At 42.3% G+C, this 27,741-nt stretch overlaps 1 protein-coding gene across 1 annotated transcript in view; it reads right to left on the bottom strand.

Annotated features, from left to right (window-relative positions):
* PPA2 (inorganic pyrophosphatase 2) overlaps positions 1 to 27,296 on the bottom strand; it is a 35,770-nt gene extending 8,474 nt beyond the window's left edge. Inside the window, exons 1-8 of the mRNA XM_035540241.2 lie at positions 26,943 to 27,296; positions 25,094 to 25,158; positions 23,377 to 23,421; positions 15,073 to 15,126; positions 12,588 to 12,707; positions 10,135 to 10,221; positions 8,740 to 8,866; positions 1,016 to 1,143 (exon numbers count right to left, since the gene is read on the bottom strand). Of these exons, the coding sequence (XP_035396134.1) occupies positions 1,016 to 1,143; positions 8,740 to 8,866; positions 10,135 to 10,221; positions 12,588 to 12,707; positions 15,073 to 15,126; positions 23,377 to 23,421; positions 25,094 to 25,158; positions 26,943 to 27,087 (771 nt within the window). The 5' untranslated portion in view covers positions 27,088 to 27,296. The remainder of the gene's footprint in view (positions 1 to 1,015; positions 1,144 to 8,739; positions 8,867 to 10,134; positions 10,222 to 12,587; positions 12,708 to 15,072; positions 15,127 to 23,376; positions 23,422 to 25,093; positions 25,159 to 26,942) is intronic.
* Between the last annotated feature and the right edge of the window lie 445 nt (positions 27,297 to 27,741).

The raw sequence follows: 27,741 nt of genomic DNA, 5'->3' as shown, positions 1-27,741 counted from the left end.
AATGGGATATACCCTGTTAAAACTGTCACTACAGGAGAATTACAGAGCAGGAAAATTTGAAAGAGTAGTTCCTGGGAGAACAAGGAAGAGATCAGGTTATCCATCCTTAGAGCTTTGTATTTGATTGATTTAAAAGACAGCTTTAGTGCAGAGGGGAGTTGGGGCATCTCTTTTTAACCAGACAAAACATGCAAAGTTGTCTGTGCTGGTTAGAAGGCATTTTACAACTTTGATAGCACGCTGCAAGCTGAACTAGCTGACACATGAACATCATTCATTAGGAACCTGTGATTCTTCGCCAAAAAAAGAAAGCCTACAGTGTACAATATATGATTTGCAAAGCATTTTGACACAGATCACACACAATTTCCTCTGGAAAAATCCTGACATTTTCCTCGGCAAAGTCTATCCCCAGGCCCACTTTCAAACACTGACCATTCTTCCTCTAGGATGTTTAAAAAGCCACTCATTTTTTCTAAAAAAGGTAAAAATATTTTTTAGCCTTCAAGCCAAAAACAGCTCAAATGGTCTTAAACAGAATTACTGGGAAAAACTATACCTCGAACAAATACCAAGTATGAAAAGATCTGCAGCCTATTGTCTATCTTGAACTGCATAGCCTTGAAAAATGTCCAGAAAATTTATCAATCAAGACTCAAAAAAAGTATCTGAAAAGACTATCTGTTCACTCCTCTGACAGGGAGAATGAAAATGCTGTGACAAGCACTACAAACCTACAGATGAACATGGAAGTCTTGTCAGGACTGGGACTGCATGTTTGTTTGTTTTTTACTGACTTTAATACCATATGTATTTTCCCCAATAAAGTGAAAGATAGTACACATTATTTATTCATATCCTAACACATTGTATTAAAAGATGCTTCATTTAAAAATTCTTTCTGTTCACGGTTCTCCTCCTTTCCAAATCCAAGAACTCTACAATGTATCAACGAGGCCATAGGACAGAAAGACGCGTCTTTTGATTTTGAATTTTGATTTTGAATTATCTTCACCTTGCCTTTAAATTCTCCATTAAAAGCAAACCGATTTTCTGGTTTACCATCAGGAACTTTATATAACCGGAACCACTCGATCGTAGCCTCAAGGTAACCCGGCTTGTGCTTCCTGACATCATCAATATCTGCAGGTTTGAAAAAACAAAACAACAACAAAAAAAGGTCATTTTTACTCACAATTTCTGTAACATTAATTTTTCAAAGTCTCATAAAGGATTTGCAAGCAATTTCGTTTCATTGAGTACTTTCAAAGTCATTGGGGAACTTCACTTTATTACATTAGCTGCCCATAGCTGATATTTTATGATTTCACCACCGCACTAACCAGGTAAACCAGTTGCCTCCTACTCTTCATTAATTAAAACCCAAAGGGACAATGAATAAAAGGGCCATAGTTATGGCAGGAAAAGGAAGAAAGTTCCATATTTATAGGCTTTCATCTCAATAGCTACCTCTTGCAATACTTAAGATTATTCTGTAAGATTTTTTTTCCCCTGCTACTGTAGGGTCTACAGGCATTTTTTGATAATGGAAGAATAGCAGAGAAAAACAATTTCAACACATGGATTTTAAACCAGTATCTCAAAACTACATACAGGCTCGACTTTTCAAAAGTTGTATTAAAGGCATACCTCCGCTCTTTAATTCCAAATTCAGCCCATTAGATACATGAAAGTTAAGTGCCAAGAGCATTAAGCACTAACTTTGCTGATAACCCCTTGATATCTGCATCCGTGCACAGTGATAAGCGAGTTCTGCCTTTGCCTCTGCAGTCCTCCTGTGCAAAGATGGAACAGGAGACAAAGAGGAACTCACGCCATGTGGGGGGCGCCCCTGGGAGGCGGCGCTGCCCGTTGCCCCAGTGGGTGCAAGGAGATTAAAAGCTCACAGTAACACTGCTCGAGGTACTTCTGAGGCAAAGATGCACTTTGTGATCTCATCAAATCTCAAACATTTCCTTCTGCTGCGCATATCCGATGTTACTTGGTCATCCTGTGAGGAGGCTACCACCACTCCTGTCACCTGCAGTAAGGTGGTCCTCGACTGCCTGAGTATCAGCCCCCTGGCAAATTAACCCTCTGGCATTATGTTTACGCGGAAAAGCCCTGAGTGCAATCTTACCTGATTCTGATACAATAAAGCATTTTGCCCTTTCTAGAAGCCAAGTACTTTTTGCAGCCGGTGTAACCCTTCTCTCTGCATTTATTTCCCTCCAACAGTCATTTCTGACAGAAATGGGAGCTGACTTTTTATTGCTGTGTTTTGTATGCGGTCCTCCATTTATTATATAACCTCACTCTGCCCAGGCCACCTTCTATAGAGCTCTTATCCTTCTTTAGTGTTTTGCAAGTTACTTGCTCATTTCTCCCTTCCTGTTTTCCTAGCATCTCACCCTGTCTCTTACCACACTGCTCGCCTGTTTCATCCTATTCTCCAGCAGACACACCTTGCTCACTGACAGCTCCTGGTCGCCAGTGTGACTGCTGATGGATGGTCTTCTGTCTACCCAGCTCCCTTCATTGCTAGAGATTTTCCAAAGGTGCTTAGGCCGTGGGATTAACACCTACCTGTGCCCTTTCCATCTTCAAGCTCCTAAATGCCTCCTTAAAATCTAGTCTGAGCCCAAACGAGGACATTCAAGTATTTCTAGAGAACAGAACAAGACTTTTTACCTTCTCTTACTAGACACCGCTCATCTCCATAGAGGCTGCTGAGGGAGATGACTTGTGGACTTAACTCTGAGACCAAACGTCCATGAGAAGATAGGCTGAGCACACTCACACATCTTCTAGACGCCACTCCCGAATTCCACTGGATCATACATTACCCACAGAATAAAGCATAAAACCTTGAAGAACCCTACGTAAATTTTTGCTTCTGCACACACTTAACAGAGCTACGTGTTTATGGACTCGGAGTAAAACACAGTTTGAACTTGGCTGCTGGCCATCTGCCTGTAGAAGATTAGGGAGTTTCACTGGCAGAATCCCAGAAAAAAAAAAAAAAAGCAAGGGCACATAAGGCTGTGCTGAAGGCAGGTCTTTTAGCTGGAATGCAGATTTAAGAGTACAAGAAGCCTTTCACAGAGGTCGGTAGAGGAGACCAACAAAGAAGGAATGACTTTGAAAAGGGTGGTTTTGGTCAGAGGCAGAATGCTTCTTTTGGACCCTAATAAAACTACAGCTCCAATTCCAATCAGTTGCAGGGCTCCAGTGTATCATCCTGTTCTCTCCAAGCAAGGGAACATCCCTCCTCCCATCTTGAGCCCTCGTGATCTCCTCTTGTGAGGTTTGAACTCACGATTTCAAGTACTTGCTGAAGAGACAGTATCTCCTCAAGTCTGTAAAGCAAACCAGGCTGCCGCAGCAATTTCCTTGACTCCCAGTGGTGGATGAACTCCAGGTTTCTGTCTCCGGTCGCTGCTTAAATTCAAGCATATTTTCTCAGACCGCTGCTCTTTTTTTCTGGTTCCTGTTCCAATAAACCTCTCACCTAACTCTGCTTCTCCATTCCTTTTACTTGGCTATTTGCCTCCCATTCCCATAAAAATTGTTCATCAAAAGTGCTTTACTGTCTTCTAAGTGACATTTGAGCCCCTCCCCATCTGGCATTCCTTATTTATAGGCTTTGTTTATCTTTGTTAAAAGGACCCAACTAACAGAATAGGCTTCGGGGCAGGTTTTCATTACCTCCGTAAGACAGGGACAATCACCTCCATGGACAGAATGATCTCTGTGAATTTCACGTTCTCACTACTGAAAATATAGGTCTGATTCAGTTTACCTAAGCCAGGTATAGTGCCGTAGCATTATATGGCCCCTAAGCTACTGACTGCTGTGTATTCTGAGGACATAAGAAGAGGGACAGTGGTTGCTTATGTTACCCTGGTTCCTTGCAAGCTATTCTCCTTCACCCGCCATGCTTCACTTCACTTTTCCTTATTATGATGGCCAGCTACAGGACACCAAACGAAGCTTAAGCTGCTGACAAAAAAAAAAGGAAACTGCATTATAATGGAAGCCAGTGGGCAAGCAGCAGGAAAAAGCGCAACCGAAAAAAAAAAAAAAATCAATCCTGTTGCTGTGGAGTCACCACACAGCACAAAATACAAGGAAAACAGCAGCTCTGCCATCATTCAACAGCTACCTCTTCAGTTTATTAAAAGGCACCATAGAAAAGCTTAGAAGACAGCTTGAAAGACACTTCCTTTGAAATCCAAAAAGCATCTTAGGGGCATCAAGTGGAAGAAGAGAAAAATATCTTCAGATAACAGAAGAACAGGCAAAGAAAGGTAGAAGAAAATATAATGATAAGCAGTATAGTAATATACCGCACTCCTACCTATAGAAGCCAGTTGTGTATTATGAGGAAGAAGAAACAAGTAGGAGTTAGACGTCCTCTCTGCAGCAGACAGTGACCCTGACTGCTTGCCTTTCCTCAGAGCTATGAGCTCCCACTGATACAAAGGAGGCTAAGCATGCATGGAAGCAGCAAGCACGTACCTAGTCTAGTATGGTTTCATCTCTGCAGGCAAGCCCTCAGAGTGGCAGAGACCAGCAAGGTCAGGCTCCTGCAGGTACATTTTCAACGTGTATCCGCTAGCTCTGTGTGGCAACTTCTTTATATTGCCTACATACGACCATAGATCCCATTTTTCTGGGCACCAAAGTTAAGCAACAAGGGTTAAAAAGAATTGGCTAATCACTTGAAGGGTTGCAGTTGAGTCTCAATAAGGAAAATCTCAAGAGGCTGGCACAAACAACTGCTGCTAGCTCTCTGTCAAGAGAGCGAGCCAATGCAAACGCGGCTCCCAATTCTATCAGGCTTTACAAAAGGGAGCAACAAAAGCATTTGTACAAAACTACCATTTTTAGTACAACAGATGCTGCTTCTTGCAAGCAAAGCTAAAACAACATGCTTGCAGCAAGCTTTCTAAACAAGGTCTGTGGGAAGGGAGGACATATGTTTTTAATAACATCTTATAAACATTTACAGGAAGCAGCAGCTACATTCCATATAAAGGCATTTGGTGTATTTTGTGCAGCATGGTGTGAGGGAGTAGGAGGGGAGCCCCAGTACAGATAATTAATTCCTTTATATTTAATGCTTACACAAATCCACATCAAAGGTTTTCAGGGCCTCTGCTGCTGCTCTGCATATAAATACACTAATATGCAAGGGTATATAACAATATACGGGACAAAGCGTGCAAGAGACTTTTTTGCCATTGAGGGTTTGATCACGTGAACTCAAAAAGCCAATCTGGAGTTGTACACTGGCAAAGAAGCATAGTAATGGAGCACAGTTACTATACCACTGCCAGCAAAGCTGGCAGAAATCGCCAACTGCTGTTGAACATATTCAGGGCTCTTCCCAGTGAGCAGTGGCGTAAAATGGTTGCTAAAATCCCAGGCAGGTAAATCACCTCGGAAATACCATCCAGCATTCAGGATTTGCCCGATTCACCTCGGGCAGGTAAAATGACCTTTTGAGAGTCAGACCTTCCAGTCTTCAGTCTTTCTGCTTCATCTGCGGGTCACTTGCAAAACCTCTTGTCCGACACAAAGATGCTGCACTCATTTAGACCAAATTACAGCACCAAAATACTGCTCACCCTTCCTGAGCCCAATCTTGCAAAGTGCATCAGAGATGTATGTGAATTTCAATGCCTTAAATTCAATCCAAATTATGAGATAAGCAGACAGGCAGCCTTTCCAGTCCAAGAATCTGTTTCTTCTCTTGGCCAGTATGCTACATTAAAAAAAAAAAAAAAGCCAGGCCTATTATGCTGCCAAGATTTAGTGTTTCAGTATGCTGGGAGCTTTTAGGCCCTCTCCTAGACCCTGGTCTGAAGTTACTTTGCTGGCCATCTGGCTAGCAACTGCCTGAGCAGAAAGACAGCGCAGTGGTTTTCAGGCAGATACAAAGGCAGATCTTATTGAAACAGATAAATCTGAACATGTCCAGGTATCAGTCTAATAGGAGGTGTCTCATCCAGAGACCTGCACCTCATGTACGGCTTGTATCTGGAGATTGTCCCTGCACCCAGCCATATTAAGTGCTCTAACAAAAAACAGGTTACCTTCCAAAAGTTGGTCCAAAGACACTAAGTCTCTGCTATTCCCACCAATGACACCGTTCCCACTTGAGGAGGTGCTGAGCACTGCTTATCGTTCCTCTGGGTTGTCACTATAAACTAGAGTTTTTCATTGCTCTGCGTGAAAGAGGCAGTTCTAGGCAGGGTTTCCAATTTAAAACAGTATTTATCAATAAATGCCTGCAGGACACAGTAAAGCGGAGTACAATGAATAAACAATGAGGGCTGCTCAGAAGTTGGGACTGCTCAGTTTTAAGTTCTGTGAAGTCTCAGAAAAATCAATTGCACTTACGAGAATGATCACAATCCCAGAAGGAGAATATACACAGTACCTGGGGTGTGCTTAAAGCAGCAAGAGGAGTTAACACACTGCGCGGGCTCAGGATGGGGTTTGCAAGTAATCACCACTCTGGTGCCTCGGAATTATCTTTTCCAAATGTTCACTGGGGGCTGTGCACACACTGAGCTGAAAGTAAATGTGATGACTCTCAGTCCAATTCAAAATGTTTAGCAAATGATATAAAAACGACTGGACAGACAGAAGGCAACTCTTAGCCTCATCTTTCCCTAGGAGGCCACTACTGTAACATAGCAGCACATCAATTATTGACGGAGGTATCAGTTTTATCCATAGCTGCTGTCCCTTCTTGCTGAAATAATTAACATCTTTGGGAAGGGGGAAAAAATAAGTATAAAGGGACATATTGTACCGCCTACTTCAACAGATTTGTTTGTTTTCAGAGCGAAGAAGGACTGCTGTTAAACACTAAGCTAGTCATGTTCTGGGAGAGCAGATGAAGGGGGCTTTTCTCTCTCTCTCTCTCTTTTTTTTTTTTTTTTTTTAACAACTCCAATCCTGAAGGGAAATTGTTTTAAACTGGATAAATATTTCTCCCGTGTTCTGAAGCTCAGGAAGGCAGCTCTTTTCTTCAGGTTTTGCATCTATTCTCTGATAAGAATGGATGCACACAACAACCACAGGCAAGGGTTTGCATTTAAAAAAAATAAAAATTAACAAGACTCTTACTCCCTTCCCAAACAAACCAAAGAACCAACCAAAGCTGTATCATAGCTAACACAAATCAGTCGTTACCTTAAGAAAAAAAAAAAACAAAACACACAAACCAGGGCTTTCAAATGAAGTTACTTTAACCCAGTGATAGAAACTGTCTCAGTTTTACTTCTACCTACTGGACTCCTTTTCATTTTAAATTCTCTAATCCAGTTTTCTGATGAAACTCTCACAAATTATTAAGGAAAAATAGGTAAGAGTAAGCAGAACACCACATAGAAATAGGATACTAACTGCTTATCTTTAAACCACTAATGCTTATACCACATTATAGAGATTTAAATTGAAACTAACATTAACAGCAAACTATTACTTACTATTTCCTTAAGCTGAACTTATTACTTTCTGCCAAATTAAAGAATCATAAACGTTATTTAACAATTCATCTACCCCACTATTTTAATCAGCATCAGCCCAAGAGTTTCCTTTTCCTCGCTGCCTCTTCTCCCTTTCCTTCCCCACAACTCAAGTATTCCCCCTGTCAAAGCAACCTGCAAGAAAACTGAATGAAGGGCCAGCCCAGTGATACGCTTTACATTCAGAAACCAGGAAAAAGTTCCAATGGCTGAGAAACATAATTCCTCCAAAAACTACAGGATACCCCTACTCCTAGGGAAAGGCCATTCTGTGCCTTGGAGACACCTGCCAACAAAGAACAGGCTCTGACCATACACAGCTAATGCTATATATGAGATTTTTGGTCTCATAACAATCATTAACTTTCAGACAAAGCTCACTTCATTATCGTGATTCCCAGTCTGACTGTATTTGAGAAAGTGAACCCCTGTTTATCCAGAGAAGAGTTGCATTTTAGCTGTGCTGTAAAAACCTAACTCCCTCCAGGTTTACCATAATTGTACCTTTTCCTTTAAAAAAAAAAAAAAAAAGGAATATACCTCACACTCTATTCACACTACTGCATATAAGCATTTTACTTCTTGAGTTCCATTTGGATACCAGAAGCAAGGTCACAGGGAGGACTGCACAGACTATTTCACCCTGCAAAGCTAGTCATCATCAGGGCTGATACTAGGGTGATCTGCTTCAGCAGCTTACGCTGCAAATTTCCAAGCTAAAAGGTGAAACCTAACTGCTCTTATTAGGCAACAATCCCTGGAAGTAACCCAGTTACAAATGACAAAACGTTGGAAATGTACAGCCCTTCTCAGAATGCAATACAACGCCCACGAATACAAAAGGAAAAAAAACACTTTCAGCAAGGAAAACAGTGTACTACGTCATCTGAGTGAGTAAATATGTACTACTACAAAGGAAGTAAGGCTAATATTAAGAGGTCACTTTCTAAGGGAATTGTGTTTATGAAGTCAGAAGACTTTCTGCCTGACACGCCCTCTTGAGAATCTCAGTGAACCTTTAAAATGAAAACACACATGCCCTTTTTGAAGGAAACATCTGAATTTAAACAATGAAAAAAAGAAAGTTTTTGCCTCTTGCCTATCTACCTCTTCTTTTCCTGCGTGGCTCAAATTCAGGTACAATTGTTGAAGTTGCTGACACAACTTGCTATAAGATAGGTAAAACTATACTTACCGTGGATATTCTGGGCTTCCGGGTCATCCACACCGATGGCAATTATCTTCCAGTCTGTCTCTCCTTCATCAACCAGAGCTAAAACACCCAACACCTTCACTTTAACAATCTCACCAGAAGAACGAACCTGAAAACAGAACATAATCTCAAAAAGATTTGGAAAATGCTACACGGAATTCGTCTTTTATGTTGCAGACAAAATGGTTTGCTACCTGTTCAGCCAGCAGCTAACAGAATTACAAGATCGATCTGTAAACCTGATACACATCACCTTCACGTTAACAGCCTTTCTCCTATCTTTTCTATTCTTAAACCTTCTCTTCTCCCATCAGCATTTAGTTAAGAAGACAACAGAAGCTACAATATTTTTTCTTCCCTTCTACCCTACCTCCCCACACACTTTCTTGATCTTTGCCCCAATCTGCAAGTCAAAAACATCTCTTATTCATTTTCTAGCTCCTTCATGCCTGTTGATTCTCTGCTTTCTCAACTCTTGGTCTTCATCTGTCTCTTGGACACACACACACAGCCACCCACCCACCCCCAAAAACATGACCACAACTCTTTTTTGCATTCTCCTGTGGACCTTTTTCACACCAGGTAATATTTCCTTTCAACTCTTTCTGTATCCCCTCAAATTCAGCTTTAGGTTCCTTCACTCAAGTGAAGCCACCTTTGCTAAGGTCACCAGTTAAATTTCCTTTTACCTTAGATAGCTCAAGAGATCCCTCATCCAAACTCATTAATTTCATTTACCCTATCTTTGGTACCACAGAGAATTGTTACATTCTTTGCTGCCTCCAGACAAGTGGAATTTTCTTTCAGTGAGCTAAACCTTTCCCTTACACCTATTATTGGTGTTTGCTGTGCCTCTTTTTCATCCACCCACTCCATATCTCTTAACTGCAACAGGTTCTTCTTCTCCTCTAAAGAGGGATCTGCTTCTTTTTGCACCCATGAGAAAACTTAAACCTACCCCCTATGTGGGTTTGACCTTATAATCTTACGTGCATGACACTGCCATATTTCTTCATCTTTCAGAATGCTAGTCTTATCTCTAGTGCTGCTAGCAGGGGAAAAAGAAGTCTTCTTTTTCCTTCCTCAAAATTTTAACCCTCTCCTCCTCCATCCAAAACTCACTGTCCAGCTATACAACTTCAGTGTTCACTTCCAGCTTTCTCTTTCATCCAGCACCCAGACTTCACAAGATCCGTTTTTTCTCCTCCGTTTTTGCTGTTGTTTTTAAATCCACCATTTTCTTATCTATTCTTAGACCCTCTGCTCATATTTTAGTTACCCCAAGACTGACTACTGCCACCTTTTCTTGTTTCCCACCTGCCATTCTCTTTCAAAAACTATTACCAAATCATTAAATTAATCTTGATAAAAACCAACCTTTGAACCGATCTCACAAACATCAATAGGATCATTATCCCCACAGCATCCTGTAATGTCATCTTTGTGGTTTGGATCTTCCCAGGTCTGTCAAAGGAAAGAGAATTCTGAGTTACCAACTGGTCTGCAATTACAATTCATCTAACCACTAAATTACTGAGATTAATAAAAACACCAATAAAAATGTCAGCTTGCTGAGAACGGGCTTGCTCAACAAAAAAAAAGAAAAAAAAGAAACAAACTCCAAACAAACCATGGACTGAGGATGGATAACACAGTAACAAATGGATCAACTGCATCAAAGACACATAAGACACTTTATGATATTGCACTGATCAAGTCATCAGAGGAGCCAGAACATACATTTTTCTGGTTACCAGCACTTGTGGGATTAAACTAGGATATTTTACAACCACATTTTTACTATACTCCTTAGATACACCCACACTAGCGTAAGTTGCTTTCAAAATCATCTACACTTTGAGCTGCCCAAGCTCCTGGGTATGGAATTGTCAGTATCCAACTGACTCTATGAAGTTCGGAATTTAGGTCTGAAACATTTCTGAGTGTTTTTGCATACAAAGATGTGCACAAGCCCAAGAACTGCAAGCAGCTTGAGACCAAACAAGGTTCCCTGAGAGGTAAGTTCAAATCCCTACTCTAAGCAATATATGAGCAAGGAATCACAGCCAGATTAGTATAACTTTATAAAAAGGCCAGTACATGTTTTGTCTCTTACTTGCTTGGAACGAAAGACATCATTCTACAGTTGAGAGGTTTTTCTGGTAAGAATTTTAAGACCAATGAGGTTTTGTGGAAAAGATGTTAGAAAACCATCTACAAGGAGCTATACTGCTAGCTCCAGCTGTCCATGGTCAAGCCTCCAACTCATACTCTTGTTCTTGAGAACTTGACTGATGCTACAACTGTGAAAAATAAATGGTCAGGTATTTAGATAGCAGCATCATTACCAGAAAAAATGACAGAAGTGGAGTCAAGAGAGAATTTCAGCCTAAAACTTAGTTTTCCAATATTCTTCCAAAGCACTTATTTAAGGCTTCATTCTACCAGTGCCATTCTCTAGCCCCGCTGCACCTCTCCACCTGTAGTTTCTGTAAGAACAGAAGGGAAGCTAGCTAGGAATGGTAGCGTTATCTAGACAGCACAGCAATTCCTGCAACAATTACACTTCTGGAGTAATTTTTCTTCTCTGTTCCACAACATAAAACAGCAGCCACAAATATGTATCTTTTAGCTATATGCTAGGGCTGAATTTCTGGCAACTGCTGACCCTGATGAAAAGTCCTCTTGAGACAGTGGAGACCCAGAACTGGATCAGGCTCAGGGTTTGTGATAGTAGCTAGTAAGAATCTGGAGTATTGTTGAGACTTTGACAAGTATAATGATCCAAGTGACCTTTTAAAGTCATTACAGGGGAAAAAAAAAAGGAAAGACAATTATCTCCAGCTGTATGACTGACAAGGTAGTAAGGGGAGCTGAATGCATCTCTTGGGGAATGTGTCATCAGTCCAAAATAACACACTTTGTGCAGGAAAATATTTAAGTGTTCAATTTTGGCTTTGTACGACGGCACAAACAAATTTCAAAATATTAAATGGAACTCTTGGTTCCCAACAATGCCTACTTGGAAACTCGGACTACTCAGACTGCTGACTGGATAAAGACTTCATTGTCCTCCTCCACCACCTACCTGATATCTCCTCTTCAGGAAGGAAATATGTAAGCAGATTTTCAGGAGTAAACTTTCACTGCTCATGCATGTAAGTGTAAAGAAATCTTTTTTTAGTTTCATCTTGATCTTAAATACTATTTTAAATCCAATGTGTTATTCAGAGTAATGAAAAAAAAAAGTTTTAAAACTTCAATTATGTTAAAAATTTCAGACATTAGTTGTTTTTTTCTCCAAGACTCAAACAAAGTTTTGAAAGTGCCATGATCAGTAAAGTCTCCGAGTTCAGAGCAAAGTTAACTAAGGCAGTTGAGGTTTAATCTAAAGAAAAAGTCCTTGTGTTCCTCTTTCTTAAAGATATTAAGAAATAATACCAATTAACATTCATGCTGCAATACATGAAGATCCTAACTGAGTTTAAAAATGTCTTGCTTAAACAGGAAGGGGCTACTTGAACAAGTATTTTGAATGCAAGACCACAAAAGTTTAATTTTTTCACTATGGTACACAGATGCAGGCTAAAGACTCGAGATTTCTTGATCATTTAACTCCTTCCTGAAACTGAGCTTGTATTTATACCCACACCCAAATTCTGATCAAAATTTACAGACACAATAAAGCTCTACATAAAAAATCCTAATTTACAAATTATCAAAGAGAAACATCTCTCTTGCAACTGATTTGCATTCCGGCAGTACTCAGGATTTACAAGGCAATTTCCACAGAAGACAGAAAACTTTCACCATTATAACAAAAATGTTACCTGAGGGAGGGCACCATAATTCCATATATAACCCTTGTGAGGAAAGATATTTGCCACATATCGGAGCTTGCCTTTCTTTGTATCTTGTTTAATGGGATTCAACGGCTCCTCGGTGGCAATCTTAAACAGATCGTGAAAGACAGAGAGAAAGAAAGAAGTGTCAGATGGAAAGCAATTCATTCCGTACCCAACCAGTTAGCTCCATCTGGGAGCATGTGCTTGTTGTTTGAGGAGTATTAAAAGCATGATGGCCTCACTGTAAATCTCGAGAGCCATGTTCAAAAAGCTGCTTATTAAGGTTTTAAATAACGCTGTGAAGTATGCAAGAAAAAGGAATCCAGAAGAGAAAGTCATGAATTTATGAGGAGACTGTCACAGTCAAACATAAATACCGAAAGAAACCTAAGTCAGAGGCTCCTGTGCTTGAACTTTGGTACAAATTCAACAAAGATACAAATGGTGAAAGTTCTTCAGACAACAGGGGCTTTGACAGCAGCAGGGGAATTGTTTCAGCGTCATCTCACCCACCCTCCACTCATTGCTCTCCTACTGCATACACCCCTTCTCTCCATACCTCTCAGCAAACAAATGCTTTTTTAGTAGGGACAAGCTCTGCACAGTTACCACAGGCCAACTTGTGTTGGCTTGGAACAAGTTAAATTAGCATTAGAAAGTGTTTTTACTCCTGCAGTAGTGCTCCCAGAAGGACTGAGCTAATTATTGCAAAGCAGTTTATTACTGTCATCATCCCCCCACAACCTCAAATACCAACCCACTGCCATGAGTTACCTACCACACATTAGCTAATTCACCTGAACTGTGCTTTTGCTACTCACCACCGCAACAAAACCCATGGTAGCTTGACTCATCTGAACCAGCTCACATTTGTTACAGGTCTTGAGCACACACTGGCTCAGGCCATACCAGCTTGTGCTCACATCCATTTTAACACCCTTGTCATTTAGCTAGAATACCAGAAGCAAAGTCATCCCAAATGAATTCTTCTTTTTTGGACCACACTATCCTGTCAACAGCAGGCAGTTATTCCGTAAGTAACCCCCCAATGTTTCTGTTTTCACACTTGGTTCTACCTGCTTCCTAAGTTAATGGTAAAGACTCTGAATACGCCACCTGGGATTTTGACAGAAGTGGAGCTCAGCACTGTTTTCTCTTGATGTGAACTGGTGCAAAGATTAACTGACAACAGTGGGCAGGGACCAATAAAATTCCATAAAGAGCACCTTGAATAAAATCTATGGAAGGACAAGAGAAATGCAACACATTCATCCTACAGTGAGGTTTAATTTCCTACAGTCTCCATTCCACGTGAGGGAATCTCAGCACATAGATGCAGACAAGAGCTGGTGCTGGCACCATAACAGAGCCTGCATTGAAGGACTGTCAGGCCATGATGACAAGGCAAGAGAACTGTTTGCCTTACTTAACACAGGAACCTCCAGGTCTCTTAAAAGTTATGTATTACATCTGAGCTCCTACCAAGCCAGAAAACATCCAAACCCTCTGATTTCTGAACCTCACAGGACAACAAACCTCTCTATCCTCAATGTAACATGCCAAGAAAAGGAGAGGGAGAGCAACATGTGCTTTAAGCAAGGACTTCAGTGGCAAAGGCAAACTCTGAAAAAAAGAGCTCAGCTTCCACAATAAACCATCCTAAAATACAAGGCAATTATCCAAAGTAGCCCTACTTCTAGAATTAAAACTCAGGCGATAAACGCAGTTCAAATGATACGCCAGCATCAGGGAAAGGAGAAAAAGTTCTGAACCAAGAGGCCAGGAGGCTCTTTGGTGTTATTTTTAGTAGTCGAAGTAGTTTAACAGCTCAACCACAAAATTCCTTGAAAGCATCTGGAAAGCATTCCTAAAACCACTACAAATGTTCAGGAAGATAAGAAACATCCTGGTGAGATCTGTTGTTTCACCAACTCTACGAATGAAGCATTACTCAGCTTCTACATTGTAAGAGCAGAGGAACAACCACTGGGCTCTCCTTTCAAAACATCTTCCAGCAGGAGTAGATACTTCAAATGAGTGAGGCCCTGACGTAGTTTTTGTCACAAGGAAACGTTTTTTCATTTGCCACTCCATTTGTCAGGACGCGGCCTATCACACTACCGTTTATATGCTGGAAGTGAGAGGATTTAGAGCCTCTGAACCAAATGTTTCACAAGCGAGCAGCAGTACGACTAAGCAGCCCAGCACTCTAGGGCTCTGCTGCAGGTGCGCTGCGCTCTGCTGTCTGGGCCTGGCAGGAAGCAGTGCTCACCTGCAAAGGGGAAACAATTACAACCTCAGCACCTTCTTTCATGGCAATGGAAATGTCTGTATGCACAACTTAATATTTTAACTGAAAATTTTATGTATAAAGAGCAATCCACACCGATTAAACTCTGAATACTGAAACCCACTGCGCTGCCGTAACTTTCACCAATGCCCATATATTCAAGGTATTTTTCTTATTTACCTCCATTTTTGCGTTCGTCCAACGAGGCACTTCCACGATCATATTAAACAGGACCTAAAACAGAAACAGTGAAAGAACTGAAAATAAAACCCACCTGGTAACTAACATTTTGCAGTAAGAAATTCTCTCTTCTGCATTCGGCTGCACCAAATCTCACTATTCCAGCTGCTTTTACATAAAGTACACTTCACTTAGTTCCTCACAATAATACTCAACCTCCTCAGTTCATCCTCCACCCCCATTCACCTCTGAGAATGCAAACAAGGAGCAATGGAAATACACGTGATGCTTTTTATTCCAGTATCAGTATTACCCTTCACGCAGTGTTCAATAAGCCTGTGGAATGGTTCGCGACGAGGCAGTGCTCAGACCACTAGGCAAAAAGGATTGGACATTTCTATAAGAAGGAGTCAGCTTCCCTCAGGCACTGGTAAGGGCAGTGTTTTCCCCCACCATGGGGGTTTATTTCTTCAGGTCTTCCTTTTGTCACCATACAAAAAACATAACAACCACTGACAATTCTCAGTCCAATCTGGTTGAAGTGAGGCCAAATGAATCCAGAAGTGATGGCAGAGAAAGGACATGGACACAGGCACTTCGTGTTTGCATAAGCCTTCTTCCCAGTAGAAACATAATGAAAATTGTTTAAGAGTTCTTCAAAAGACATGAGAAAAGCACTGTGTAACTGCTGCAAGCTCTCTTCTGAAGCTGTCAGGGCCAAGCACTACCAAGGAGGACAGAGTATTAAAATGGGTAACTAGACCAAATCACCCAGCAATGCCTATGACCTATTTTCTTCACAATTACTGAAATAATCCCAAATATCCCACTGCCTGGGACATCTCTCCATACAGAAAGAAAACTTGTGTTGGTATTAAAGATGGCACCAGCTCAGGAAATATAAAATATGTTTTTGAAGACATAAGTAGAAAAAATAAAATCAAGCCAACTGAAGAATGGCGCTGACTCTTGAATTACACTGCAATGAAGGCTGTCGCAGACACTTAAATACTTGGATTTTTCTCTTTGTATCCTACAGCTGCAACGAGCACACAATTAGGAGGGTCAATGCCACAGTCAATTGGTTAATGTCAATCCAATGGTTCTATGACCTCCTCCCCTCCCAGCTGGAATGCAAAAAGCAAGAAAGCAGAGGAAAATCCCAGCTGTCACTCACGGTTTTCCCCATGAGATCACAAGCTACGCACAATCCTGATGGCAAACTCCAGGAAATTTAAATGCAATTTGCCATCCCTAAGTACTGTGCCTGTATTGTAATTTGTGGCATCTAAGCACGTAAGATGGAATCACTTTTCCCTATTAGGTCATAACCAAACGCATTAAACAAGAGGAAAGAACAAAAAGGAGAAAGGTGCTTCACATCACTTGCACGAGGCATACCTTATGTATATAAGCACAGCTGAAGCAGACAAGTACTCAAAAAGAGAGCTCAAAGACGTCAACGCTAAGGCAGCAGATACAGAACAAAGTAATGTACGTGCAGCAGCAGGTAAGGAAAGGCTGGAAAAGAGCCAAATAAAGTTTGCACATCCATCTCAGAAGCATTTGGAAAAAAAAACACACAGCATAGAAGCCAGTGCTGACAAGAAGCTCTTAAAGAACTGCCAGCGGGTCAAAGAATTGTTCTGACTGGTAGCTACAGGCAGAAACCTTACAGACTACTCCTGGAATTAAACACAACGGCCGAGGTTTTTGCTGAGAAGATGCGACTGCACATTTTCCTCACCACGTCAAACACAACAACCTGTAAACTTTGTTTTGAGCTTTAATTGGCCAAGAACTACTCCAGGTCCTCACCAGAGCAGTTCTCGGGACTGGACAACGGCTGGACTGAAGTGAACACAATGCTCTTCCAAAACGAATCTCTTGGATTTAACTCAGCTTTAAGACCAGGCCTCCATAATTTGTGTTATCAGTCAAATGTGAATTGTCAAGAGTCTTAAATGTGACAGCCTGACAGATTAATTCGTATGCAAAAAAAAAAAAAAAGAGGTACTCTTTCTAATGCTAAGCTGCCACAGGCATTTACAAGAGATTAAGTAACTTCATGCAGTGCTTACATTAAAAAATAAAAAGTTTTATTTATAGGGTAATCACATTTTCACGGTGATGAGGCAGGACTCACTGGTGTGGAAAGGAGAGCACGTATTAGACAGTTTTGACAGATGGAAAGAGAGAAGTATATTTCTCCAGGTTTTCTTTCCTCTGCTTTCCTATCTTGTTTCCCTCCTTGCCTAAATGTCATCCAGCATTTTTTTTCCATCACGCTGACTTCCCCAGGCCAGGCACCAATTCCTTCTGTCCACTCGCACAGTCTCCCTCAAGTCCTTGCTGCAAAACTCCTCGCCTCCGCTGCAAACGGAAATGTCATCCATCACGTCTCCACAGATTACCAACTGCTTACGTGATGCAGTGGTGAGTTTTGGCTGGTCAGTGCACCTGGTAATTGATCTTATCTTCAATCAGCAAAACAAAAAAAAAATTCACCTCACCAAAAACCCAAGTGAGCGCTTCTACTCCCTCAAGCCATGGTGAGACTGTTCCAACAACCCACTTGACACACCTTCCAATGACAGAAAGAGAAACCCCAAAAGTTAATTCTTCATTAAGAAAACCATTACTTTAGGAAATTTACCATTTAACTGCCTTAACGTGCCAGCAGGCAACTGGTATGCTTAGATCACTGCTTGCCAAAGTCCAGACTTCATCCTGATTCAGAAAAAGGGACAGAACTCAGGAGCTAGGAAAAGTGCCCTGACAGAGCCCAGAGGGATGTCTAACCCAGGGTATTATGTAGCTTGTTTGGTTCGGGGTTAATGTGAGCAGAAGACAGACATTTGTACTTTTGCTCTATTATACCTGGAGGAGGTAGGGGGGGAAAAAATCCATTTGGTCAACACAGAGAGGTCAAAAGTATACTTCCCAATTCCTAAAACTGAATATGAAAATGAACAGGGAATGACATCAGAAAAAAGAAACTCTCTCTAAATGGTATCCTTTATCTCCTAGGAAAGACACTCTACACCACATGGGAACTCACGTAGAATGTAAATAAGTGTTTGCTTTAGCAATTTTTTTTTTTAAACAAGCTTTGGCAACTTACTGCATTGCATTTGAATTAAACAATTTTTAACATAACAATCATTTTGGCTGATATTTCATACAGACAACAGGAACAAGGTTTGGGTTTTTTTTGCCTTTTCTTTTTTTGAAAGAAAACCACAGGAAGATAAAAAATCTAGAAATACACTTCAGCATGCTCATGCAGCAAGTGTTGAGAAAAGCAAGGAAAATATGGACTGTTGTACCCAGGTAAACTTGAGTCACACTTCTCTCCGCTGTGACCAGTGGCCAAAAATAACTGCTGGCTCTGGCTGTACAGATTCTTATAGAAGATAGCTCATTTTGATGACAGCTTCTTATTACAAACTCGAACGTCACGTGTCACTAAAAAAGCGATGAAGCACATTTCTGACACTGAATTTTTGCCCTTCTGGATTCCCATGCATCTGTCTCAGAAACCGTTCTTTCTTACCTAACTTATGCTTTCCTTATTCAACTATTTCCTTTCTCAGTCTTCCCAAGTTCCCCAGGTGGTATATTTGAGGGGAGGGATTTAAATAGGCACGATTCTGCCCAAGGACTGCAATAGGTAAAGCTCAACTCTGAAGTTTCAGCTAATTTTAAGAAGAAGTGGAGCAAGCTATGGAGAGTGAGTAGAGCGACAAAACAAGAGATATGAAGAGAGGAACAGAAAGTCAACATAATCTCATTTTTAAAAGTCACGTTTTAAGGCCTGATTGCCAATCACCATTAGCCTTGCATGACAGGGAGCAGTAAGCCAAAGCTCACAGTTCCTTCAGCCATTTTTATAGCAGAGTGCTTTAAAAAAAATCTGAAAGTATTAAAGCTGCATTTGGGGACTGTCGACCCTCCTCTTGGAGAAACTGAACTCACAAGACAGAGAAAAGAAACAAAAAACCTGTAATTTTTATTTTTTACCTGCTCATTTGCAATGTCAGAGGGAATCTCACCAGCCATTCACTACACAGGGCAGCAGGCACCTGAGGACTAACAAGAACTGAAAGGACAAGCTGCAGTCCAGCAGCAGTCTGAACACAGGATGATGTTTTCATTAACAGAAGTTTAAAAGAAGGGAGAAAAAAAAGGGGGAAAAAAAGAAGGAAAAGAAGGACTGACATGAAATACGAGAAATGCAAGATGAGGGGCTTGCTTATAAAATGAGTGCCTGTCTCGTACGCATTCCTGATATACGGCTTGATGTCAGGCACATGCTGATAAACTGATTACTGGACACTACCTGCACAACTACTCAGGGGAGAGCCTTGGCAAGGATGAAAACGAAACGCAGACTTTCTCAAGTGTTAAGGAACCATTTCTTTGATGTTCAGATTGATCAAATCACTGATGCAGCTTTCACAATAAACCAACGCTACTCCGGTAGATTTTAAGTAGAGAGCTGAGTGAAGATTAACAAACACCGAGAAGACCTGCAGTAATCTACAAGAACACAAAGCAAAATTTGCAGCTGCTGGACAGATCCATAGAAAAAGGCTGGGTGACTTCATGCATCAGGATGAAACTTTCACTGATCATCTGAAGTACTGAACACACAAATCCCTGCACATGCACAACAGACACGCTACAGCCCAGGTTACATGTACCAAAAAGCGTCTAATGACTGAAGGTTACAAAAGCTGTAGTTAGGCGAGAATAGGGAGTTTGCACCTGTACCATATGGGAAACCATGCCAGCTTTTCCCTCCTTATGGAACATGCTGACTTTATCATAAGACCACTCTGCCACCACAGTTTTGAACTGTGTTCCCAGCATGCGGCCCTTCATCTGATCACTTATTCAGAGTGCGTGACCACTGCGATGACCACTTGTACCTCACCTGACTGCCTAATCTATCAAAAGCTCTTGCCTGACAGGAAGAATTCAAGTCCACAGGGGCATTCCAGCACTGTGCAATCCACAGGACACAACAACAGAACTGTCTTACTTCCTCCTATTCTTTATCAACTGCTCTGGTGGGTGTCTGCAAGTTAGGAGTATAATCTCTACGTGCTTGGACAGATTCCTTTCTAAGGCCAATATTTTAAATAAACCTTTGTATTCAAGAACACCTGAGCCTGCTGAATGAGATAACGTGAATACTTCACCCAAGACATATACATGACAAGTGGATTAGAAACTCTTTCACTACAGCAGGGAAGCAACACTTCACATTTGTCTTGAAAAGAAAACCATGACCTCTTCAAACCTTCTTGCTGCCAGACATAGAAGACCACGGTCAACAATCTACCTCTGACAGTTCTGACCGTAACCACAGCGGGAACATCCAGCCTCTCAGACACAGATGGGAAACTTTTGATGCCTTTCAGAGAGATTTGCTTGGACAGTGAGGATCCCAAGTGCTTGCAGTGTTGAAGACAAAGCAGAGATTCAGACTGCAAGCTGACAGCAAGTTTGAGACTGAACTTGAACAATTTTGAAGCTGAATATGATTTCTTCCAACATAGTTTCTCCCTGAAAGTAACTTCTCTCGAGTCTTAACCCAAAAAAGTCCATGAAACACAGAAGTTCAGTTGTCAACAACGGCTGAAAAGCTAAATCTAATTAAGTTTGGAAGGTCTAAAATGTTGCAAGGAAGAAAGGTTCCTGAGAACATTTCATATAGAAATATCACAGCTTCTCCCTTCCAACTAGAAGCTGAGACTGCAAAACAGCTAACAAACTTCTATGATGTGCATTCCCACGAATGTTGACTCCAATTTTTGAGACCTTCTTTTCTGCATAAGAAATGCCAAGAACAATTTAAAGTTAGATTAGAGAGACTGAGGAGACTCATGCAGAATTATTGTCATTTTCCATGGCTAAACTGCCATCTGATGAATACCAGTTCAGCACAATTTAACACCCACTCTTAAGAGGGCCTGCCCTGGTGGAGAGTAACAACTAACTGCCACCCTAAAAGCACAAGTCTTAAAGATGCCACTTGGTTTCTAGGGCAAGAGGAACTATCACCTTTGAATTCTGGCCAAATTCAGCAAGGATCAACTGAACATCCAGGAGCAACAGTAGCTTTTGCATCCCTAGACCAGGGTACTGATTACAGTGCTTCAAAGATCTTTAGCCGTCAGCACATGGCACTAAATTCCTCGTTTCCCTTTATGCCCTGACTAAGCCACGTTTTCCCTGAATACAAGCACGCATTGATACATTTCTCACCAGGCCAAGGTGACCCAAGCTGCTCAAGAACCCAGCGTAAGACACAACACCTTCCTGAACATGAAGATTCCTCTCTTTTCTCCCCACCTCCCGAAGATAATGATGAAATGGGGTTTTCTAAATGATTTGCATTCTTCTATTTTACCGTCTAAGACCAAACATGTTTGGAAAGCCTATAAACTGCACATTCACTTGCATACTCACATGAGATGCCTCAAGACCGAAACTGAAGTATTAATACAATACCATGACTCTTTCTAACAAAAGAAAGTATTAACTTTCATCCACTTAAGTGTTTCCGCAGTAGGACCACAGTCAAATCATACTAAATAATGCTGAGTGTGCTAAAATTTTTGCCAAGGCATTTAAGTAGAAGTAAACCCAATTAGTAGATGAGGGAAAGGCTGTGGATATGGTCTACCTAGACGTTAGTAAGGCTTCTGACACTGTTCCTTACAGCATTCTTCTGGAGAAATGGTCTCAACTTGTGCCAGGGCAGGTTTAGGTTGGATATTAGGAAAAATTCTTCACTGAAAGGGCTGCAAAGCTTTGGAACAGGCTACCCTAGGGATGTAGTTGAGTCACCATCCCCGGAGGTAATTCAGAAGACATGTAGATGTGGTGCTTAGGGACATGGCTGAGTGGTAGACTTGGTGGTGCTAGGTTAATGGTTGGACTTGATCTTAAAAGGTCTTCTCCAACCCAAGTGATGCTATGATTCTATGATTTGCCTTTGCTCCTTTTCCACAGTTCTGTTAAACCACAGTCCAGAGTTCTCTCATATCAGGAGTTATGTGAAGCAACTATGGTGTGTCTACACTAGCCCGGGAAAGAAGAGCTGCTCAGCTTCACAGGCTTTTTTTTTTGTTGTCGTTGTTGTTTATAGACTGATCCAGAGATCTGAAAAAGGGAACTAGAAACAGTTCTACACAAGCCATCGTACTTCCCACTACACAGAGAGAAGCAGTTTTAGACACTGCACAGAACAGGCTTTGCATCTTTGCAACCAGCAGATACTGACACAGCATTTAAGGCCAGTAATTAGGAATTCATGTTGCAAGGCTGTTAAGAAAGGCTCTTGGGACATACTCTTTCTCCTCAACAACTCATCTATCAGGCATGATCCTACATCTATCAAACAGCACTTTAATGGGCACCAAACAGCAAGAAAACTGAGGTGTTATGGAAGCACCATAGATTGAAAGAATCACGAGGCAAAGGCAGAGGAAATGCACAGAGCAAGATTGTGTTGGGGACTGGCGTACTGTACGAGAAGCAGTGTGACACACAGTAGTTGCAAAACTGTGGGAATGCAGACAGTTAGGACACATCTTTCACATTAGAGGGGCAGTTACAGTTTTGCAATATGACTGGCCAAACAGATATTGAGAAGATGGGGGGGGGAGGTCAAGGCAAACACTGCAAAAAAACTGCTACATTTTGGAAAGGATGCTTGCATAAACAATTCTTGTTTCACAGAAAAAGCTTGAACAGACCTGCCATGTTCTCTGGGCTTCTCCTAGGCTCAGCTTTAGCACTTCGCTAATGCTGAACCATTAGCAGATGTGATTTTCTCTTTGGGCTTTCTAAACGAGCACAGAAAATGACATACCCTCAGGTGTAAAAAGCAGATACTAATTCTCATTTCTGCCCTAACATACTTACCATCTCTGAAGTTTTGTATACATACCAAAATTAAACCCCAGTCAGAGCATAATGAATATTTCATTAATGGACGTTTTTCATTGCAAATGTTTTTGCAAAAAAAGATTACATATCTACGCTGCAATAGTCATAATGAACCTTTCAGAGAGTGGTATAAAAGTGTTTGTCTTTGAGAACATCTTGATGAATAAAAGAATTCTGACATTTGAGGCCCATTCAAAGGGAGAATATTAAATCCCTTTAAGCCTAAAAGACTTGCATTTGAAGATATGTCAACTATATTCAGTGAAAGATCACTTTGCAGAACAGCAAAATGATATGGAGGAGAGAAAAGAGGGAGAGAAAAGGAGAACTTAGCTGTACCTCGTTTGCTGTAGTTTTTGGCCTCTTTGCAGGAATCTCTTTATCCTGTAGGGAAAGTATGAATAAAGAGCATTAGAGAACAATATTGTATTCACGTAAATACAGACATCACTAGTTTTAAATGCAAATTGAACATCCCTCTTTCAAGTATAAAGGCCTAAACTATAACTTTTAAAAACAGGTAGTTGGTCCTGTTTGACTGTGAATTATAACCTTCCCAATGTTGGCAGAGGAAGATAAAAACGCACATGGACACATCCACTTTCTCCCAGCTACTTAAAAATTTCAATCAGCAGTTTAGGCATCAGCTGGTTAAAAACACATCAGTCATCCTTTTGTTCACTTGAAAAAGATAAAAAACAGAACAGAGAATGGAAAATGGGTTTGGAGTTATCCACCATAAAATTAAAGCCCACAAAGCTTAGATCAGAGGAGGAAAAGAATGTAACACACAAGGCCTTACCTCCTCCTCCTGCAAAGAAAGCAAAATTTACACAGACCTTCATGATGACTCCCCTTCTTGCTCTCCCCCTCTGGTGCTTATGTCCCACAGAAAGCTCTTACCTTGCTCACACAGCCAAAATCAAAGGCTCTATGCCTTGATCAGACATTGCTGTACTATAATTTAATCCACAGAGAAGTCACAGACCATAATCCACCCTCCAAACCTTAAACTCTGGGTGTGGGGTCAGCCACCACATAACACATGGGTGAAAATGCCCGTTGCTCTTTCATCAATAGCACCAACTGATCAGAGCATCTTGGTAATGACTCTGAGCGAGGCTTGTATCTTCCACTGACTACCATGCTTAGATCGGCTGCTCACAAAGGTTTCATCCATACTTTTAAGCTCTCAGTTTAAGTAACTGAAGAGATTGGTTCATTACTTCAGAATTCTAAATCTAAACACAGTACAGCTGCTGACCTTTCACACCAGTCATGTCACCCATAGTGTCCCAGCAACACGTAAAGAAAACGGCCCAAACCCTCCCAACCTGTTTGTGTAACAAGTAAACCATAATAAGCAAACCCAAGCCTAACCCAAAGACTGGCAGTTCCCACTGGTGACATATAAAACAGGCGTTTCATTATTGCTATAATGAAACTCCAGGGAGTGTGGCTAACAAGACGTGAAAGTGCTCAGCTGCACCTCACACCTTATAATTCTCCAAAGGTGCGATTACCACTTCTCTCTTGGGCATTGTTGTTGGCTTCCAATTATACTCCCCCTTTTGGGAATTAAAAAAAGAATACACCACTAGTCACACAAGTATGTGCTGTAGATGTCCTACAGCGGGGAAACGCATACATTTAATTGCAGTTGTAGGAAAATACCATTTTAAAAAAGTAACAATAAAAAGTGAGTTCTAGAGCACAAACACAAGCCTTAAACAGGGGAGAACTATCACAAAATACCATGAGGGTTTAACCCACCCTCAATAACCTGGAGTCTTAAAAAGACACCTAGGGTCATTTACACAGTTATTATTACGTTTTACTACAAGTTACTGAACTCAGCTGAGAAAATTTGGTGGAGTTATATTTCTTGTGTTACATAGGAAACCAGCCTGGATTAAAATGGTCCCTTCTGATGCTACAGATTTGTGCCTCAAATGCTCTAAAAATCCTTTTTTAAAAGTGCGTTTTTACCTAGAGAGTACCAACAAAGCTGTTATCATTTCAGAAATGAATTTTGTCTCAAGGCAAATATACATACCTCTTTAGCTCCAGCAAAAAGCGGAATGTCATGAAATGGGGAAATATATTTACCATCTGCATTCTCTGAAAAACACAATGAAAAAGTAGCATTACAAATCTAAATACATGCCATAAGACATCTGCATTGCTAAGAACTATCATGCATTGTACAAGGATATGGAGTGACACAATATGCATCAGTTAAACTTTTTTTCTGAATTGTAGTTCCAAAGACCAAAAAATAAGCTCCATGCAGGACAATGTATTTGACTGTTTGACAATGACTCATTAGAATGAGAATTATTGCTTCAGTATACAATGCCATACTTTTCTGTTCTTACTACCTGGCAATACAAGCTATGTAAAGTTGAGAAGATCCTTTTATTCTCTTTTCTCCTTCTCCCTGGCAATACAAAACCATTAACAGGTGGAGAAAAAAAAAAAGTGTGAAGTTCCATAAGTTCCATAAGCAATCAGTGAATTTACCTGGGCTTCCTGGCAGTGCAGCCCTAGTAACTTCACTGTGTTTCTATTAAACTAAACTTCCCAATCACAAAGAGACAATCGTCCGACACAGGCCCAAGTCTGACCAAGAGAATACGTGAGGGATAGGATAATTGCACAGGCCCTAGAAATGAAACAATACCTAAAAAACTGAAAAAATTGACATTAACTTAATGCTTAATGGGGATCTGGTCTGCACCTTAGCCTTGCTTCCACTGTAGGGAGAAGCAAAATGCACTGGAGTGAATGCTTAAGCATTTCAAATTACTCAGAAACTTTTCAATGTACCAAAAGCTTAAGTACTGCAACAAATCTATGCATAAACAGAAACATCAGCAGCAATACAAAGTGCTAACACTAATCTCAAGGAGTTCCCCCTCTGTTAGCACCCCTTGTCACAGTAAATGGAAAAACAAAGGACTTCCTTTAGCCATGGACTGTACTTTGACCACCTCAACACGGAGGAACACGCGATGGTGGTTTTCACAGCTCTTGGAAGCCTCCCAGATGTTCCTCCCAAATAAAACAAAGGTTGGTGGTGGGCTGCTTGCTTCCACTGAGGAACATGACTTTCTGCAGCTGAACTGCTGCGCAGGCAGCCCCCTGGGGCTGAGCACAAGGGATCCCTGGCAGGGCACAGCCCTTGGAGCACACGAAACCTCTGCGTCTCGCACGACAGCAGGGCACTGCAGGCAGGGTGCGTGACGCCAGCAGACGTCAGATGTAACTCCCAAGAAGCTAATGGACCAAAGATGTACCGAGAGGGTGCTTGCGAAACAAGTGGCATTCGAACAGTCAGCTTTATTACTGAAATGCGTAACGCTGAGGCCGCACGCCATCAGATTTCACTGGGCTTTGAGAAGCCTCCTGGAGGTGCTCTCCCAGATCCCCTCGGTGCTGCTGGCCTAGGAGGTCCCTCAGGGCCCGAGCCCCGAGGGATTTTTTTGACATTTCTGAGAGAGGGCTGGCTTCGTCACAGGGTGCAGGGAATGCTACCCGGCTGCTGAGCTGAGGCTGCCATGGCTACGGCCATCCTTGGGCTCCGCCAGCCAGGCTGCCACAGGCACCCCCAGCACCTCTTCACCTCCTGCGGGGCTTCAGGGGCCGGGACCCGGCCACGCAGCACACAGCGGCCCTCAAGGCCCAGCAGCCCCTCTAAAAGGAAAACATGACAGGAAAACCCCTTATTTTCCACACAAAATCTACCCCCTCAAGCAAGGGGAGGCTGAGGGGCGATGCCTCCTCCAGCCTGAGGGGTCTCTGCGGGGAACCGCCGCCGCCTCTCCCCCACCGTGCCCCCCTCCCGAGGCGGGGTAGGAAGGAAGGAAGGGGGTTTTACGGAGCCCCGGGGCGCTGCTACTTACTAAAGTAGAGGCGGTAGTCGGGAGAGTTGGGCCGCCCCCGCTGCTCCGTGCCGTAGCGGGCCATGGCGCTGAGGCAGCGGCGCGGCGGCCGCCCCCACCCCCGCGCCGCCAGCAGCAGCCGCCCCAGCCCCAGCAGCGCACGCATGATGGCGGCGGCCGCCTCCCTCCCCTTCCTGCGGCCGTTGGGGCTGCGCCGGCCCTCCGCCCCGCCTGGAAGCCGTGGCACGGCGGGGCAGGGAGCTTCCAGGGCCAGTACTGGTGCCCTCCTGCCCTGCCGACGAGGAGGGAGAACTGCGGCCGAGCGGGGAGAGCCGCCACCAGCTGCGCCGACGCCTGAGGGGAGGCATGGCCCCGAGCCCCAAAATGGCGGCGCGGCCCCGCACCAGCCCCGTGGAAAGGCGGGCAGAGGCGGCTTGTTCTCAGGGGGTGTTGTTGCCGAGCCCAAACGGTGCCCCCCGTTCCCTTGGGAGTTGCCCCGTTTCACTGTGGGGCTGCTTGTCCCCAGCCTCAGGGAAGAGGGGGACACGGGGGAAGGTAGGGACACGAAATGAGGGGTGATCCTGGCAGGGGTGCCACCCCCCTGCCCGCTCCTTGGCAAAAAAGCATTAATTTCTTCTTAGCACACACAATTCTCACCAGGCCATCCATAGATGAGCGACTTGCACAGGCTCCCACAGGTAGATAATATTTTTATATTGAACCTCACAAACACACAAACTAGATTCTTGTCTGTATTCAGGTTGTAGTGGTTCTGAAGCTTACCCCCCTATGTACAATCCGATTCCTGCAATACTGGTGG

Source organism: Cygnus atratus, chromosome 4 (genome assembly GCF_013377495.2).
Source record: "Cygnus atratus isolate AKBS03 ecotype Queensland, Australia chromosome 4, CAtr_DNAZoo_HiC_assembly, whole genome shotgun sequence".
Classification (NCBI taxonomy): domain Eukaryota; kingdom Metazoa; phylum Chordata; class Aves; order Anseriformes; family Anatidae; genus Cygnus; species Cygnus atratus.
The sequence above is the reverse complement of the archived record's forward strand: the minus strand, read 5'-3'. Positions and strand labels throughout refer to the sequence as shown.